The sequence below is a fragment of the Micropterus salmoides genome, unplaced genomic scaffold (genome assembly GCF_014851395.1).
Source record: "Micropterus salmoides isolate LMB-PRFRI ecotype aquatic unplaced genomic scaffold, ASM1485139v1 Ms_hic_scaffold_4, whole genome shotgun sequence".
NCBI lineage: Eukaryota > Metazoa > Chordata > Actinopteri > Centrarchiformes > Centrarchidae > Micropterus > Micropterus salmoides.
The window spans coordinates 19576283-19594564 of record NW_024043372.1 but is presented as its reverse complement, the minus strand read 5'-3'; the positions used below and the strand labels follow the sequence as shown (position 1 = coordinate 19594564).

Here is an 18282-nt window from a genome sequence, read left to right as displayed (position 1 = left end):
GGATATATTAAACTTCCGTAATGCTTCTGTATATTTCTGATAATGTGATGAAAAAAAGATCCTGCAAAGATATATATGTAACTTTTTCCTCAATAAAATGTCAAAAATGACTAGCACTATCTTTGTTGAGTTGTGTACTAAAATTATTCCAAATGTTTCCAACAATTTTCAATCCCAGAGACATTTGTAATTTTAATCATGGTGCGTTTTATTTGGTTGCCTGTCAGTAGCGTCATATCCCCTTTTCACCAGATGAAATAAGGTGAGCAAACATTACCTGCAGAAAAATATTGAGAAACTAAGTCATTATTTTGAGATGCAGAGTCATTGTTTCGGGAACTTTTTTCATTATTTTGAGATACTAAGTCATTATACTGAGAAAGTTTCTCATTATTTTGAGATACTAAGTCATTATACTGAGAATGTTTCTGATTATTTTGAGATACTAAGTCATTGTTTCGAGAATGTTTGTCATCATTTTGAGATACTAAGTCATTATACTGAGAAAGTTTCTCATTATTTTGAGATACTAAGTCATTATACTGAGAAAGTTTCTCATTATTTTGAGATACTAAGTCATTATTTTGAGAAAGTTTCTCATTATAATTTTTAAGACTAACAGGATCTTTTTTTTCATCACATTGGCATAAATAGGCTTCCATAAAAACTGTATGCATTATTTTCTGAGAAAACCTTTTTGAATGTCTTCAGAAAGTGCTGTAATAGCCCCACAGCTGTAATAGCTCCTCTGATGCTTGAGAGAAGTATGCCTTCAGACCGTCAAAGGTTTCCATCACAGGCCCCATGACTATTGGTTTTGGTTTCTATGACAACTAAGTTGAACTATAAGTTGACTCATCTTTCACAAGAGTACAGGATTGTGGAGAAAAATATTTTGGTCATAAAATTATTTCAGAGACAATCATGCAGTGTCAAGGAAAAAGGGAAAGAAATACCTTTTTCTTAAAACAATGACGAGAATGTGCAGATGGAACAACATTGTTTGATCTGTTGATGTATTAGGCATTTTTCTGCAGTGTTTTTTTTTCACAGCCCTAATTGTGCTGTATGCCTTATCTGTAAATCTCTATCTGTTGCTCAAGTGGGTTTTGCCTATTGAGTTTCCATTAGAGAGGCCTTATTTACACCTTTGAGGTACATACTTAAAAAAAAAAAACTTAATGACAAAATGTGATCTACACCTTAAATAGAGCTTGTAAGTCAATACATGAGCCAGCTACTGTATGTTAAGCTTGATATTTTTGTCACTTTATGTTCTAAATATAAATCCGAGACACAGCAACGGCATATGATGTGACAGAAACATAGCCCACATTCTCTATTTAATATTCCTCCATGAAGAGACTGCAAGGGATTTCAGATGTGAGCGAGAAGACAGACATGTTGAAACAGTGAAGCAGGGGAGTCACTCGAGTCCATTCATAGACTTACAAATGCTGGATTAACTAGATGCAGCCATGGTAACATGAGGATGAGCAGAGCATAGAGTAGTTTCAGAGAAGCAGTGAGGTACTGCCTGCGAGCTTTGTGACGCAGATTCCACTTTTGCTTATGCTTCTACTTTATGACAAACAAAAAAAGCCTTCTCGTGGATAATTACAACTAATCTAAGTCACATTAGATAAATATACTGCATGCGGAAAAGGATATGTTGTTTTTGTTGGGAGGAACCAAGAAAGGGCTTTAACTTTTATGATATTTTAACCTTCACTGAAATACATAAGGCAAGAAATAACTTGGGCGATTGCTAACATTATAGGAATTCTGCATATTGCTTAGAGCAACAATGACTGTTGAAGGTCAAATTCCCTGTTGAATGTAATGCAATTTCAAATGACTGGCAGTGCAAGTGACAATTTAAACTGATTTCATGCCAGAGCTTCAAAAATTGAGATAAACAGAGTAACAGAATTAGAACTGTGCCTAATAAATTGCAACAGAAGACCTCCTAAACTAATAGTAAAGGCAACGTGTACTATGAGTCAAAGGTCAGAGAAAGACCTAACAAGATAGTCTACAGGACCACCAGAGTCAGTAAATCTAGTCATATGATTGTGCAGACTTTTCAGCCAACCAAACTTATAGCACTTTTACTTAAATTCAACATTACTCCGCATATTGCAAGTACCCCTGTCGTCTCAGAAAGTTGAAAATGATCCTCAAGGTTGCTTTGAGGATCCTCGCTATGAGATTTGTGCGAAATGACTTTTAGTGTCGCTTCTTCTTTCAAATGGCACCAAACACTGCAACATCCATGTCCCTTTAGAGGCTGTTGCTATGGTGACAGCGTACCAAAATCAATGCCAATTTAGCTGTTGTGTCAAGCACATAGACATAATTATTAGAACATAAGCACATAAATAGGGAGTTAAACCATATTTTACAGAAGCTGCTCTGAGAAGACACTGGAAAGTGAAGTCAAGTCTTAATGCTGTCATGTTGTGTCTATCATTTATGACTTGTTCTGGAAATAGTTGTGACTCAGGCACTCTGGGCTGTCCCTGAAATGGAGATACCTTTTATTTAAGAATATCTCAATCTACCGTGTACCTGAGCTCGATTTTTTAATGAACTCCCCACCTCCTACCTAATGCTTTTGTTCTACTTTTGCTACTGTTTCACAGGGGTTATATTTATATTTTAAAGTGTGCTTTTACTTTATACAATTTCAAATGTGTCTTTCCCCATTAAAATTCCGGTTTTGTATCTCAGGTTGAAGTCTCAAAGACTTAAACTTAGACAGCTGACGCAGTGATTGACTCCCTCCTGCAGTGGAGGATTGGAGGAGGATTATAAACCCCCTCTCTAAAATGATGACAGTGATATAAGGGATTCTAGGACTCAGATTGGTGATACTGCACAACTTGTACTGCTTAGACAACCACAGTTCTGGAGAGCCATGTTATACCGGGAGTCAGAAAAGAGAGTAGGTGGTTTTGTGGGTAGGTGGGGAGCAGGTTAAAGATGCTCTATCACTCGCTCTCCTGTTATCCCAATGGCCTTATAGCGGCATTACTCATTTTAGGAAAGAGACACTCCTGTTACATAAGCCAATGCTACAGAGTCTGCCTACCATCTAAAATCCTGCAGATCCTCTGTATACCTGTACATAATTGCAATGTGCTACCAATGTTCAGATCAGTTTCCTCTTAAAAATGCTCAGCTGCCACATGCACACAGTGGTCTCTGCAAAGATATACAATTTCAGTTTTAGCCGGGCAACTTTGGAGATTTTAAAGGCAAATGTTTACATCATAAAATCAATGTTTCCAGTATTTCCTGCTTCCAAAAGGTACATTTCACACATAAATGATAGGTGATCTTGAGTGATTATTATTGTTGTTATTTAACAGTAGTCTTAACCAACAGAATGCATTCAGGCTCGTGAAACATGGGCATTGTGGTCTCCTCCATGACACATAGAATTTTCTCACACACCTGGTCTGTGAAGAGGCTGAGCGTGATACCTCCAGGAGTGTATTAACAATTAGGCTGTTAAAGTTGTTTCTACCTTGATTCATCACCTCTCTAGGGGCTTGAGTCCTGTACTGACCATACCCGATGAGAAGAGTCAAAACGTTTCTTAGTTTTTCCCCCCACACTTTACTTTGTATGTCGTGCTTCAACTCTGAAGAAGGGGAAACAGTCCATGTACTATTAATCTGGTATTGCTTACATTACTGCCAGTCATTTTTCAAAGCGGCTTTGGAAATACATTTTCATACCCCCCAAGCAACACTAGGTGCAACTCATTTTAGTGCTCTTTGACAGTCACTTTGCAGATACTTGAACTTAAATTCATGACAGATGTTAAAATGCAGGAGACAGCTTAGGAAAAGAACCCTTGACTCATGCTCTCTATGATCAATTCAAGCCCATCATGAAGATCTCCCTTGTCTCTAAACATAGCATTTTTGTTGGCACTGACCCAGTGAAGCGGATGTGTGATTTTGAGATCTCTCGGTTTACTGTAGCTTTGTCTCCATCGTACCCTGTGGGACTTTTTGCCTCTCCATGGGTTGGCGGTTCATATCTTGAAAAGGCCTTCATCAGTTGAGAGCAGAGCTGGATCTTACTGTGCAGAGAAATCAGCAGAGTAGTCTACCATCAGCTGCTTGCGTGGGTTGTGACGGCTATTGAACATTCTGGGATGGTGTGTCTTGTGTATCAAAGTATGTTGGTTGTCCCGCCAACATTTTGTTGCAAAGTCAGGCTGTGTTTGAGCAGTGTTTTCTACCTTCCCATCTCAAGTGGGTCTTAATACAACTGTATCTGTTCATCTTTTCTGATTCAGCTTGTATTGTATGCAATCATTTGGTCTTGCATTACTGTAAGTTCACAAAAAATCAAGGTGTGTGCCATTCTGCCTCTCTCTCTCTCTCTCTCTCTCTCTCATTCTCTCACAAAAAATATATTTTGGAATAAAACAGTACTATTTAAGGGAAAGAAATTCTGCACATAATTTCAGATCGTTACTTCTGATATTGCAAACCAGTTAGCAAACCCATGACCACATAATGATATCTTCTTTGGGGGGGGGGGGGCACAGAAGAACATGTGAGTCCAGTGTTTTTTATTTTTTTGTGGAGACATGGGAGAATTGTTCTTGCTCTGGGGAGATGGTCTTGTTGAATGACTTCAATGGCACCAACTTCCGGAGGGACTTTGAGGAGAAAAATCTTTTGACCCTGCTGTTCCTTTTTGTTGCAGGATGGCTAACGTGCAGAAGCAACGTCACCCCAGCTGAGCGGTGGGAACATCACCAGCGTCACTGTGAAAAAGTCCTAAAGATGATGATAGTATTACATTACATATTGCTGCAATGATGCACGCGCACATAGACACACACATACACCGTTAAACACCGTGCATCGCTCTAACGCGCGCGCACACACCTCCCCTCCTTCCTGCATCACTGCCCGCTGTTACCATCACACATTCACGTAATACTCCCTGACTTGTTGGAAATGCTGGAGGATCATAAATCTCTCTGATAGCACACTGACTGTAAAAATTCTGTGGAAGGAAAAAAGTGAAGCCAGCACCACGAATATTCTCAACTATCATACAGAGGATTGGATTATTGATTATTACCAGTTTGCCTCATTGAAGGTAAGTGAAGGCAATTTGCATAATCTCTGTTTTACCATAACAAGACTGCAAACCTCTGCTGTTAAAAACACGATAAGTGAAAAGATGCTGAGGAATGTTCTCCGTGTTTATTCATTACTGTCATCTTGACCTCCTCTACTAAAACTTTTGCCCCATAAAACATTTACTTTGAAATATCAAGCCGTGCTCACGTGATTTATGAAGCCTGCAGGATGCGATCTGTTCAACTGCAACAACAGTCTAACCTGGGTGATGCGCAAATACTGTTTATTTAAAGTGTCAGTGCTGCTTAAACAGTGAGGTTGTCAGTAGTCTACATTTCCAGGTTATAATAATCGATAAAACCTGCTGTTAAAGTGCACAGCTAATTCTACTCATTACAAACCGCTCAACAAGTTAATTAACAATGTGAGCTTTACAGTTGATAAAGAATTGCTCAGTTTTACATAAGGCATGCTCTTGATGCACAAAGATTGCAGCACGCTTTGAGTTCACATTTCCAGTCTCACAGTCTCGCGGTGTCCCGGTGTCCTTGTCATAATTTGTCATCATTTCACACGCAAAAGTGCTTGTGATTGCAATACCCACTTAATATCCCGATGCTAAGCCACCACTTACACATAGGCTACACCCCAGAAGAGGGAAACTGCTCTGACAAGTCAGAGTGCCTTTCCGCCACTGAATAAACCATAAAAGAAAGACATATAGGTGTGTGTGTGTGTGTGTGTGTGCGCGCGCGCGCGTGTGTGTAAACCTTCAGAGGTCTTTGCAAGGGATTCAGTGTTGTGTGGATTTAATTTCAGCACTGGGTTAAATTCACTTGGATCAGTCCTAGGGTGTTAGATCAGTAGCATATTATGTAAATTGTGCAAAAAAGTTCAGTGTCAAGTTGTTGCAGAACTAATGGATGTTCACATGAAAAGGGATCTTGTGTTGGAGCACACTAAGAGCAGAAAACACCATGTGGGGATTTTATAGACACAGATGGTAGCCTACTATTGGAAATATTCATGGATTATTTATGAATGGCTGACATTTAAAGATTAAACAAAATCTGAGGTTTAGAAAGGAAAATTGTTGAAAAACACATTGAGATAGCCCCCGTGATGCTGCTGCATGTACCACTGCTTTTCAGATTTTTAAGAATTTTTTTTACAGGTGTCTGTTATCATTGAATGTAATGTATAATGTTAAGCTTATTTGAATAGAGCTACAGTCAAGCTTCACACTGAATTGAATGTGTTGCCTGGGTCATGGTGTTTGTCACTGGACATTCAGTGACAGTTAATTAAGTTGAAGACACTGTCAGATAGCTGGGGCACACACTCTTTTCAGACCAACAAATGTAAATACAAATTTATTTGTTATTATTAGTGTGGCTAATGTTCCGTAGGATTTTCTTTTGTAAACTCTGTTTGTATTCTGATCATTAAGTGGAGTTTCAGTGAAGTGGCCGCATCAGTAATGTCGATGAGTGTGCAGGGAACTATTCCGCACAGACAGTGCCATGGTGCATACTGTAGCACCTGGTGACCATGGCAACAAAACAACATCAGAAGAAACTGGACAGATGAGCCAGTGATGCCGGTAGAAAAGATAAATGGTGGACTCAAACCATTGCAGAGCCCAAGCACAAAAAAAGACTGATTCGTGCTCATCAAAATGTTCCTCCTCTCTCCAGACTTTGGGAAAAACAAACATATTTCTCTGCTTTTGTTCATGTGTGATGTAATGTCCATGAAAATTAAAAGTGTAAATGTGTTCTTTGTGTTCACAGCTACCGAGAGTGACATTTACACCATAAATGAGGCATTACAGGCTTTAAGATTTGGCTCAAACATCATCACCACCATCTGCCCCCTGTCACCAAGCCTTTCCCTTTGAAGAGGCTCGCCTGCAGCCAAATCCACAGCTCTCTCTGGCCTGCTGCCACTGTCTGACATGACTTTGACATAATAATAATAATAATAATAATAATAATAATAATAATAATAACATAATCATTATTTAGTCAAACAAAAGGCCCCAAACCACTTGTCAGTCGTCATTCAGTGATGGAACAACATTTTAATTGAGATGGACCGTGTGACCCTTTTACACTTCAATATGTTGAACATGAATTAAATTATTTAACAAGTGGATTAAAAAATGGCAGTCGATTCATGTCACCCAGCTTCAAATGAAGACATTTTAAGATTTAGCACTTCTGTTAGGCCAATTGCTATTTTATTAAATGCCACAACACTAAAATGTATCATCTCTTCTGCAAAGTTGGAATATGAGCATCTGGCATATTTTATTTATTATTACTTTAGTTGTAATGTTCCCCTTTGGCCCATCAGTGTAATTCTTCCAACAGCTGGAACACTGTTTATCTGCACATTTTTACCTCAAATGATATCCTCATGATATCATTTAATGTAATTTCCACAGTTAGTTGTGCATGTGTAACAAGTTAAAGATGTAGGAGACCAATTACTGTTATTAACTGCCAGAATACTCTCGCCAAGTGAATCATTTTTCCTAATGTTGTCAAAGTCAGGCCAACATGTGTAGTATATAATCCCTCCAACTTGTGTCAAAGCAGAAGCAACATTGTCTGAAAGGTGTTACAGTGAAACATGTTTTATTTTAAATTATAACATTTCCCCTCAGGCTGCAACACAGAGTGAAGATGCATCATCCATCCTTTGTTTTTATTCTTCAAAATTAGACCTGTGGTGGGTGTCTATGTCACCTGAGATATCACACTTTACAGGTGGATAGATAAAAGAATGCATGAATTATAGAGTGACATAATTTCTCAGCAGTGTAAATAGATTATTAATGCCCATAATCTTAATCTTCTCACATCTTACAAAACATCATAACATAATATCATATATTTTTTGTGGTTGAGTCCAGATGTATGTAGTTTATTTCTAGGAGACAGGAAGAGCATGATGAGATGGCAGCTTTATGATCCCAGTATTTAAAACAATCACGTCAGTCAATTTCATTTCTTCAACCCAAAATTGCATGTTGTCTTTTTTGCATTTCTCTTGCTTTTCTCCCTGATTCACAGAAGTTGCCATTTTCCAGTGTGTATTATTGGTCCTGTCACTGATAGCCTGGGGGCAGTGATTCGTTTGCTCAAAGTAGATTCTGAAACACCTACAAACGTGTCCTGAAGAAAAACCTTGAGATGCCCTAGTCTCGATCTGTTTGAGACATGGTTGCCATTGTTCTCATAATAACAAAGGATGGATGTTCTTCTTCATTTAAGTTGCCAATTTTTGCAATACGGCTCTAGGTCTTATAGTGTGCATATTATGGCCGTTATTTCTGGAAAGCAAAATAATGTAAAATGGAGAGGTTTTACCTTTACCTACGCTGTTGGAACTTTAATTGGACACAATGCACCAGCTCTGCCTTTGTCATAATCCCGCAAGGGTGTCCACAGTTAAGTTTCTAACTATTGCTGAGTTCTGCGACAATCTGTAAAAAAAAAAAAAAAAGCATTTACATTCCCATTAATTAAGAACATTTCATTCAGATCTTTCAAAAGGCAAAGATAAAAGATTCCTGATTCAGCAGTTGTGAAGTGCCTTCTATCGTTTTCTTCTTCTGGCGAAGGAGAACAGCCTATTATCTCCAAGACTGGTTTGAAAGGAGGAAAAACACGTGCTCACAAAATTCTATCTTAGTAATCATACTTACTGTTTAGTGATTGGTGCACTGTGGTGCTGCGAGTCAATGCTTCTGGGAACAGGTGTAGGGATCTATGATTCATTGTGTGATCTAATGATTGCATTAAATGGTCTCACATCAGCCTCGCCCCTTAACTCTGCGTGGCGGGCGCGGTATTGTTTGTCTTTGTGAGGTGGCTGTTGGTGATGTGGTTATTTTGAGAGACAGAGGCCACCGAAGTGTACCAGAGAGGCCCATTCAGGATGCTAAGAGGCTTAGTTTCTAAATAATAGCTTGAATGGAAGATTTGGTTTGAGCAATTTCTCATTGACCACGAATCTGATGACGTCTGTGGATTGAATACACCACATAATGAAAGAGTAGGCATGACAAAAAGAAAATAAGTTCATTTTGTACATCATATGTGCTTCTATTGGTTTGAATGAGCATCATGGCACAGGAGTGAGGCATATATTGTGAAAATAAATTATTCTGATACCCAGGCAACGCAGCTGTTTGAATCTAGGTGAGACCCAGAAAACACTAATGGTGAATCTGGGTATTGTTCTTGCAGGATCCATGCAGAAGATAGGATTTAGCTGGAGCATATCACCCAAATGCTTATCAAACTCCAGACTAATGTTGTACTGACAGCCCTCCTCTTTAGGACAGACGGGCATGCTATTGTATGCCTCATGTTGATCAGGCAAACGGTGTACTGAAATGCATCACTGTTTGGGCTAGAGTGTCACAGTAAGAGATAGACTCTTTATTTGAGTAGTTTGCAACATTCTCCAACCCTCTTTACTCACCCCCAGGAACCTTGTTCTTTACATGTGTATGCTTCTGGATAAAATACAGCCCTTAGTAAAACTCCTTGTCTGGGATGAAACAATAAAAATAATGGCTAAATAAAAGAGACATCCCTTTTGGGTACTTGGAGTAGACCTCCAAATGCACTTTTACAACATTAGAGCAAGTCAGTACAGTTAATAAATCAGCATCATGAAAATACTACACGTTGTTGGGTCAGCTAGAACCAATTTGGATCATGGGATGTCAGCTTTAAGATCGACAAACATTAGAAATGTTATGGTCAGGCAAAATTGGAGCTTATACTATAGCCGAATTTTTAAAAATCAATAGAATGTTGTATTAATAAAGTATTTTCCTGAGCATTTGTTTGATATTGACAGAGCACCACTTCCATAAATATTGTGGGAACTTTCCATATACAGCTAAAAGTACTTCGGTTGTCACTTCTAATAACTTTTTCTCTGGCAGTAACCAAAGAGCATTAACTGCAGTAAAGATCAGTCCATCAGTCCATCTTAGAAGCTTAGGTAATATCAGAGGCAGGTCATCTTTTTAAAGCTGGCATGAGCAAAAAACTGAAATAAAGATAGAAAAACAAAAGTATTTTGACTGGCAGATTTAACGACTTCCCATGTAAAGAACAAGTCATACAATCTTTCTGTGGAAGAAATAATACAAAATAACAGAAGGAACTTGCAGCACTGGAGCATAGCTACTTTAAAACCCTCTAAATGTATAGGACTGTATTCAAATGAATCAAAAACTTAATGGATTATCTTTTTTCACCCTGCAGCGCAGCATATGGATCAAATCAGATAAGCTATCAGTATGAACAAAGAAGCTTTAATGAGGAGCATCAGCGGAGAAAGACTTTTTAAAATTATAACAACCAAGCAATTTACATAAGGTTACACTTTTTATATCAGCTCCACAGCAGAGATCTGCAAAGAACAGAGTACTGAGTCCCCTTGTGGACAGTAGCACAATACACAGCTTACTCTCTTCAATTAAAGGACTCTCTTGATTCACAAACACAAGAGCTTCTGCATGAGACCTTCTGCTTGTAATACAGTAATAAATCACATTCGTAAACCATCCCCTTAACTCTCCAAATTTCTTTTTATATTTATTAGACCACTCTTTGTTGTACTACAGATATTACAGGATGCTAAAGCTGGGAGAAATCTCTGCCTCTGATAGGGTCTTGACTGAGGCTCCAGACAGAACCTCAGTCAGAATCTCTCTACTCCCACTCTTCTGTTCTGGCTGCCATTTCTACTGAAATGCCTGCCAAAAAAACTGGGTCTGTTTTCCACAAGCATCCTATTTCACCAGTAATATTTAGCTGCTAGTGGTGGACCGGCATAGTATTCTGCTGTGCAACTGCAATGATTCAAGTCACCCTAATTAAAAGTATGTAATTTCCCTTCTGCAGTAACAAAGGTACCAGTGGGAAGAACTTTTTCTATTAGTGCATTTTATACCAAAAAAACAGAAAGTTACTAATGAAATAGACATTGAATTGAAAACACTAAATGCACCACCAAAATTCTTGTTGCTCAAGCAACATCAGAAAAACATGTTATAGCAAATCAGCCAGTGTTACATCACCGTGTCCTTGGTAGTTCTCAAGTTTTCATGGTGTAAAAAAGCATATATATATATATATATATATGTATGTACATATACAAATAGGTTGTGAAATTGGCATAGATATGTGTAAAAGTAAGGACTTTGTGTGGGTGAAATTCATTTATTGGGCTTTTAGTTGTCTAGTTAAAGTATGTAGATTGCAATCATTTATCCTGCAGAGTGACCACTGACTTTGACTAAGAGTTTGTTTTTTGGGTTTTTTTTTAAAGCTACTCCATTAAGTACTGTAAGATGATATGAAAATACATACTGGGAGAAATTTGTCTACCATCAGGATTTTTCCATATCATTATGGTATCTATCCATTAACATATCTCAGTGTGTGAGGCCATTGTATACAGTACTGCAAATAAATGAGCAGTTCTGGATTTGTATTTGATTTTTGCATCAATGTGATGATGTACCTTATTTAAGGCATTTAATTCACTGGTTTAGCCAAAAACAGACATTCCTGTCTGATATATTATCCATAAAGTTCTCAAGAGATTAAGAGATTAGGTAAACTATATCTAAACTTAACGATATCAGAAATGTCATCCACTGTGATATAATGTTTTATCCATCCTCACACCTACCATTAAGGCAGGTGACTCCAAATTGTAGCATTTGTTTTACTTGTTTCAGCAAAACTATCTAGCGTGTTTGTTCTGTTCATTATCACAGCAAATATGTTATCATGCATATATAGAGTATATTGTATCTCATATTGTGATGCTGATTCAGTGTTCAAACATTTCCCTCCCAGATCTACTTAATTGATGTAAAGCTCTTGCTAACCATTGATTGTGAAGATGTACCTCAGTGAATATGAATACTGTGAATAAGTGCAGTGTGCATGTCATTATAACTGTGGGCAATGTCATCTTTCAACAGCTAGCAGAAATTAAAGAACAAAACTTTTCAACACTTATTCCTCCAGAGCTTGCAAGTTAACAGCTTTCTCAGCTTACAAGAGTCTTTCAAATGAGAGAGAACAAAAGTTACTGCCACAGTGCAGGGTCAAGTCCATCTGACTATTCTTCAGTGTAGAAAGCAGACACATGAATAATGCTCATGCTGCTGCTGCAGTACAGAGCTGACTCACTGCAGAGTGGAAAGAAACAAGCCTGGCAGTCTGACAGAGCTCACAGAAGATGCTATTGGAAAATAAAAATTTTATTTTGCTTTGCTCATGTGGTAATTAAAAATAATTTGCTACCACTAGCTCATTTACACTTACCTATTCTCAGATGACCCAGAAGGTTTCGGAGAAAGAAATAATCATGCGACCAAATAGCTCCCTATAAATGTGTGCATTGATTTACTGCATTAATTTGTGTTAAGTGTCAACGCCGAGCAGCATTGTCTTCCATTTCCATTACGGTCATTAAATTAAAATGTTTTTTCAACAAATACGACTACAGCTCCAGATGTAGGCTTTTCTGATTCAGGTGCTCGCGCTTCAAATCCACTTTGTACTGTGGAGATGCATGTCTGACGAAATGTTGCTGTACTATACAGGTAAATCTAACATGTTGCACATTGCCGGCAGGTTGTGTTGTGGAAGGATAGTCCCTGGCTAGGGCACGAGCTGCCATGCCATTTGGTTGTCTGACACTCGGGGAAAAGAAGGATTACAACAATCCCTCAGAGGTGACCGACAAATATGACCTCGGACAAATTGTTAAATCGTGAGTACATCTTTGCTTCGTTGATAAATGCATAAAGACGTTTTGGGAATTTGCTCAAAATACATCTCCTTTTGTCTTTTTTAACAGAGAGGAGTTTTGTGAGATATTCCGGGCGAAGGATAGGAACACCTTGAAAATGTACACCTGTAAAAAGTTTCACAAAAAGGATGGAAGGAAAGTGAGGAAAGCTGCCAAGAATGAGATAATGATCTTAAAGATGTAAGTGAAGTTTTACACTCCTTATTATAAAGCTTACATGTCTGTCTGAAGCAGGTCCTGGCACTGAGACAAAGTGTAATCACAAATGATCAGCAAAATTCTTTCTTCATGTCGAACCAAAGACATAGTAAAGTGTCAAAAAAACAACGTCCTGAAGTTTTGCCTTTGTGCACTCTAAGAGTAATACACAATGGCAGTACACTACTGTTCTTACACTCCCATGCAGGTTTTACTGTACAAATTTCACACTCCCTAAAGTCTGGTGATGGACTTTTCTTACTATCAACAAATCCGATGAAAAGACCAAAACCAACAATGAACTCACTTTTCTAACAACTATTGATTATCCTTTAACACTTTATTTTGAGGTGCCATAGTAGGACAATATTTGGTATTTTGTTATAGTAATTGTTGCTGCAATGTAGTCACACTTGCACCATGAACAATACACAATAAATGCCAACAGAACAAGTGATGATCATTTATAATTATAATAATTACATACTATTATTGTGATTTGTTATTACTGGTTAATTGAAGTTTGGGTCCAATCAACTGGTGTTTTAAAATAATAATATGATTGTATTCTTGAAATTATCAGTAAATCACTTTCCATGGGCTCTGAACCTAGCTTTAAAGACAGCCATCATTAAACCGCTGTCTAAATAACATCTGACATTTTGAACAATTATAGACCAAATTTCCAATCTTCCTTCTATGTCGAAATTACTTGAGGGGGTGGTCGCTGCTCTAAAACTGCCTTGACCAGAGTAGTCATTGACATAATAATTGCTGCTGATTCTGACTGAAGTTCAGCTTTTGAAACCATGGACCACAGCATACTATATATATATATATATATATATATATATATATATATATATACTAACCTGCATCAGAACTTAGTCAGGTCCATTCCCTGTTTAACATTACTTTAACATTGATGTTTTAATGTGTTTGTTTCCTTTTAAATTGTATTGTAACACTGGTTTTCAAAGCTTGTTTTTATCCATTTTACCTCAGCTGTCCTGAACGTTTGGCATGAGACTGTATAGCTTGTTAGTTTATACTACTCATTGACTGTTTTTATTGCTCCCCCCCCCCCCCCCCCCCCCCCAAAAGGGTAAAACATCATAACATCCTCCAGCTGGTTGACGCTTTTGAAACTAAGAAAGAGTACTTCCTATTTCTGGAGCTGTGAGTATTATTAGAGGCACTTGAGAGGAATGTTGGCTCAGGCTGGTGTGTACTGTACTTCCTCAACTCGTCTAAATCTGGTGTTTTATTCAACATGTGAAAATTGTTCTGCATTCCTGTCATTGAAATGTGACATGCATTTAATTTGGATGTCCCATCTCTTCAGCGCTACCGGCAGAGAGGTGTTTGACTGGATCTTAGATCAAGGATACTACTCTGAGAGGGACACCAGCAATGTTATGAGACAGGTGTTGGAAGCGATAGCTTACCTGCACTCTCTGAAAATTGTCCACCGAAATCTTAAGGTATATTGCAGTGCTGACACCTAGTGAATAATAGTAGCATTTCACCACAGGCCAAATAAGATGTGTATGATAAATGTTATCCAGCCTGATAAACCTTTATTTGTCTACTCATACAGCTGGAGAACTTGGTGTACTTTAATCGTTTGAAGCACTCCAAAATTGTTATCAGCGACTTCCAGTTGGCAAAACTGGAAAATGGATTCATTAAGGACCCATGTGGGACTCCAGAATATCTTGGTAAGTGACTGTAGAAAAATAAAAAAGTTTTAACCAAGTCAATTACCTATCATCAGAATGTTTAAAGCTTATGTTTGCTTTCAGCTCCTGAGGTGGTCGGGAGGCAGAGATACGGAAGACCTGTGGACTGTTGGGCCATAGGTGTCATTATGTATATACTGTAAGTACCCAGTAACATGCTCACAAATATACTACAGTAATGTTCTGAAGTATATTTAAGTGACTTTATAAAAAAGTTTGTTGTAATAATGTTTTTACTCTGCCAACTCAATAGTTTGTCTGGAAACCCTCCTTTCTATGATGACGCTGACGAAGATGACTCTGACAATCGTGATAAGAACCTTTTCTTAAAGATTTTGTCAGGGGACTACGAATTTGATTCACCATATTGGGATGACATTTCAGATTCTGGTAAGAGATAATCCGTTTATTAAAATGCACGTCATCATTTGGGGAAGCAATTTCACTGTTGTTATTATATTTATTTGTTTTTAAGCCAAAAACTTAGTGGCATCTTTGATGGAAGTGGACCAAGATCAGCGATTGACTGCACAGGAAGCCATTGCTCATGAATGGTAAAAAAAAAAAAAAAAATTAAAGTTAATGTTCACACCAACAAAACTGCAGTTGTGAATTTTGTTATACCACAAATATGGTAACATGCCAAAAAATGTTTCCTCTTGTTGCTTTTTTCAGGATTTCTGGAAATGCTGCCTCAGACAAGAACATCAAGGATGGTGTTTGTGCACAAATAGAAAAGAACTTTGCCAAAGCCAAGTGGAAGGTACTTTTCATATATCTCATACATCAATATATTTTTGCACATCCTCATATTGTAAGTTTTAGACAAATGATTATGTTCGTAATCATGACTCTACTAGGAGGACTTTAATGCAGTGTGTATTTGAAATATTTTGGAATTGCTATACTCAAACTTCAAACTCAAACTTCTTTGACTACTTCAAAATTAATTTTTTTCATAATATTACCACCATTTTAAACTGAATAAACATTCATAGACAGTACAAAAAATATTTGCAGCTTACCTTTTATTTTCATAATCATCTTCTCATGTCTAAATTGTCAAAACATGTTCATGTATCCCTACAATTGCTCCAGTTTGATTTAACTGATCTTTAAAACTATTTCCAAAGTTTATTTTAGTTGTTTGTGTGCTATTGGAGATTTTTCCTTGCTGAAGCCTGTTATTTTTCTTATCAAAAAAGACAGTGTGCATTCCAGAGGGTGAGACTGGATGTCCAGCATAAAAAATAACACTTAATTTAAACTCACTGTCTCTTTTCATTACTCACAGAAAGCTGTTAGAGTGACCACGCTCATGAAGAGACTTCGAGCATCTGATCAGGCTGATTCTGGGGCCTCCACTCTTGCTGCAGGGGCTGCAGCTGACCCCAACACACCCAGCGACGGTCCTGCTCCTCCAGCTGGCAGCGGCGATAGCGTTGCTGCCAGCATAAAGGCTGCTCTTAGCGACAAGGCTCCTGATACACAGACTGCCACCATGTCTGCACTCTCTCTGCCCTGTGCAACCAGACAGGAAGTGCCGCAGCCACAGGCACGGTGCAATGGCGATGTTCCCCAAATGTTGCCACAAAGAAAGGGAGACTAGGCATTAAACAAACACAAAAAAAGAGGACCCTTGCCAACCAACAAGCACATGTGCAGTAGAGCCAATCAATTTGGCATGATGATACTATGTATATGCTGTTCGACTATTCCCCGGTTTGCAGAATTATTTCACAACACCACGCGTTTCATCATTTTTGCCATCTGTACTGATTGGTCTATTGAATAGTTATCTCAACTCTCCCTTGTTATTTTGTGTACAAGTCCCTTTAAAGCTAGTTGCAAAGTAGCTCTTCTGTTGTTTCCTTTTCCTTAAAAACTGTAAAAGGTCATAGTGTTATTTAGTGAAATCAATCTTCGATCTTTATTCATTAGCTCATTGTGTAGAGGTGTATTTGTCTGTTTTAACAAATTGCTAGTTTTCAGCTTCAGAACGTACAATCCTGAGTTCATGTCTTGTGACTTAAAATTTTGAGTTGAAAGATTTGGTAAATTGATCATATACAGTAAAAATTTCAAAATATGTAAATGTATTAGAATAATTTCCTGCATGCACGTTTGAGTAAACTCTCCAGAAACCATGCTTCTAATTGGAATATATTCACAGTTACATATATTCCCAACATAGCTTAAAACTTCAAGATTAAACATTTCAAAAAGATATTACACCAACTGTATGACATACTGATGACTGTCAGTTTATTAGGTAAAAATCAGATACATAACATCACTTAGTGCACACAAATTAGATATCTGCAGGTTTATCTTCAGTTCAGTACAACTTCAGTCAACTTACAATTTTACAGCAGAAAGAAAGCATATTTTTTAAGTTTAAGTGCCTTAATATTTGTTGCAGTAAAGTACTGAAATGTTTCAAAAGAAACAACTTGATTATTATTGCTTACTGATTTCCTTGAAATGGTTTAGCTGTTTGCTTTTATGTTTAGTTATCACTGCTGTATTGATACTTGTGTTTGTTTTCTTTTGAACTTAAATTAAAAGACAGAAAACTCAATGTAGAGCACTGTATGTGAAGTGATGTTTTAGCTGTAGTGTCGTCACTTGTAATTAGTGAATTTCTAGTCTATAACTGAGTCCATATACTGTACCACTATGTACATTTGCATTGTATACATGTGTATTTTTTTATTTATGTGTGTATTTGGCAACATTTAGCTGAGCTAATAGGTTGCTACAACGCTTGTGGATGAATAAAATGAGCAATACTAATATTGCTGAAACTGTGACATTTCTGTTCCTCACTGACAATATTAATATTTGACAAGACAAGCTTTCACCAATCATCATTTCACTTCCACACATTTTTTATTGCAAAAAATGCAAGCAATCCTGGTCATCCTGGCATTAGAGAATATATTTGTGCACATACTTTGTCAGTACTGTAGCTAGTTAAAGTTAGTATAATTTATATATAAAAGAGTGCTCATATCAGAATGAAATGAACCCGCTTAATCATTTTTAGGGGATGCAAACCAAGATTTCTGTAATTAATGTCAATTAATACAGAGAATGAATAACGAATCTGACACTGATATATATAGTTTCCATTAAATAAATTGTTGTAGCCAAGGTTAATCTTTGATATAGCTTCAAGTGACTAATATGTTTTTTGCCAAAGATCATGTTAACCAAAATTAGGCAAATTACACAGTGGTAAATTAGATAGCAGAGGAATTGTTTTTTTGTTTTTTGTTCTTAAATAAAATCAAAATGGATCTGGACTTCAATCAAAAATTAGACAAGTTATACAGTGGTAAATTAGATAGCAGAGAAAT

General features: G+C 37.4%; 1 protein-coding gene across 1 annotated transcript; it reads left to right on the top strand.

Annotated features, from left to right (window-relative positions):
- Window positions 1-4721: 4721 nt before the first annotated feature.
- LOC119885735 (caM kinase-like vesicle-associated protein) lies at window positions 4722-17716 on the top strand. Its single transcript, XM_038695947.1, has 11 exons — window positions 4722-5133; window positions 12803-12941; window positions 13029-13160; window positions 14283-14357; window positions 14524-14662; window positions 14779-14899; window positions 14984-15059; window positions 15174-15310; window positions 15396-15474; window positions 15596-15683; window positions 16215-17716. The coding sequence occupies exons 2-11, from the start codon at window positions 12847-12849 to the stop codon at window positions 16527-16529; spliced, it is 1257 nt and encodes a 418-aa protein (XP_038551875.1). The 5' UTR covers window positions 4722-5133; window positions 12803-12846; the 3' UTR covers window positions 16530-17716.
- The last annotated feature ends 566 nt before the right edge of the window (window positions 17717-18282 follow it).

Excerpts from the sequence above, each read along its gene's own strand:
- LOC119885735 (XM_038695947.1), top strand. The coding sequence starts at position 12,847 with ATGCCATTTGGTTGTCTGACACTCGGGGAAAAGAAGGATTACAACAAT. Across the intron at positions 14,663-14,778 it reads TTGTCCACCGAAATCTTAAG|CTGGAGAACTTGGTGTACTT; the intron begins GTATATTGCAGT and ends CTACTCATACAG. Across the intron at positions 15,684-16,214 it reads TTGCCAAAGCCAAGTGGAAG|AAAGCTGTTAGAGTGACCAC; the intron begins GTACTTTTCATA and ends CATTACTCACAG.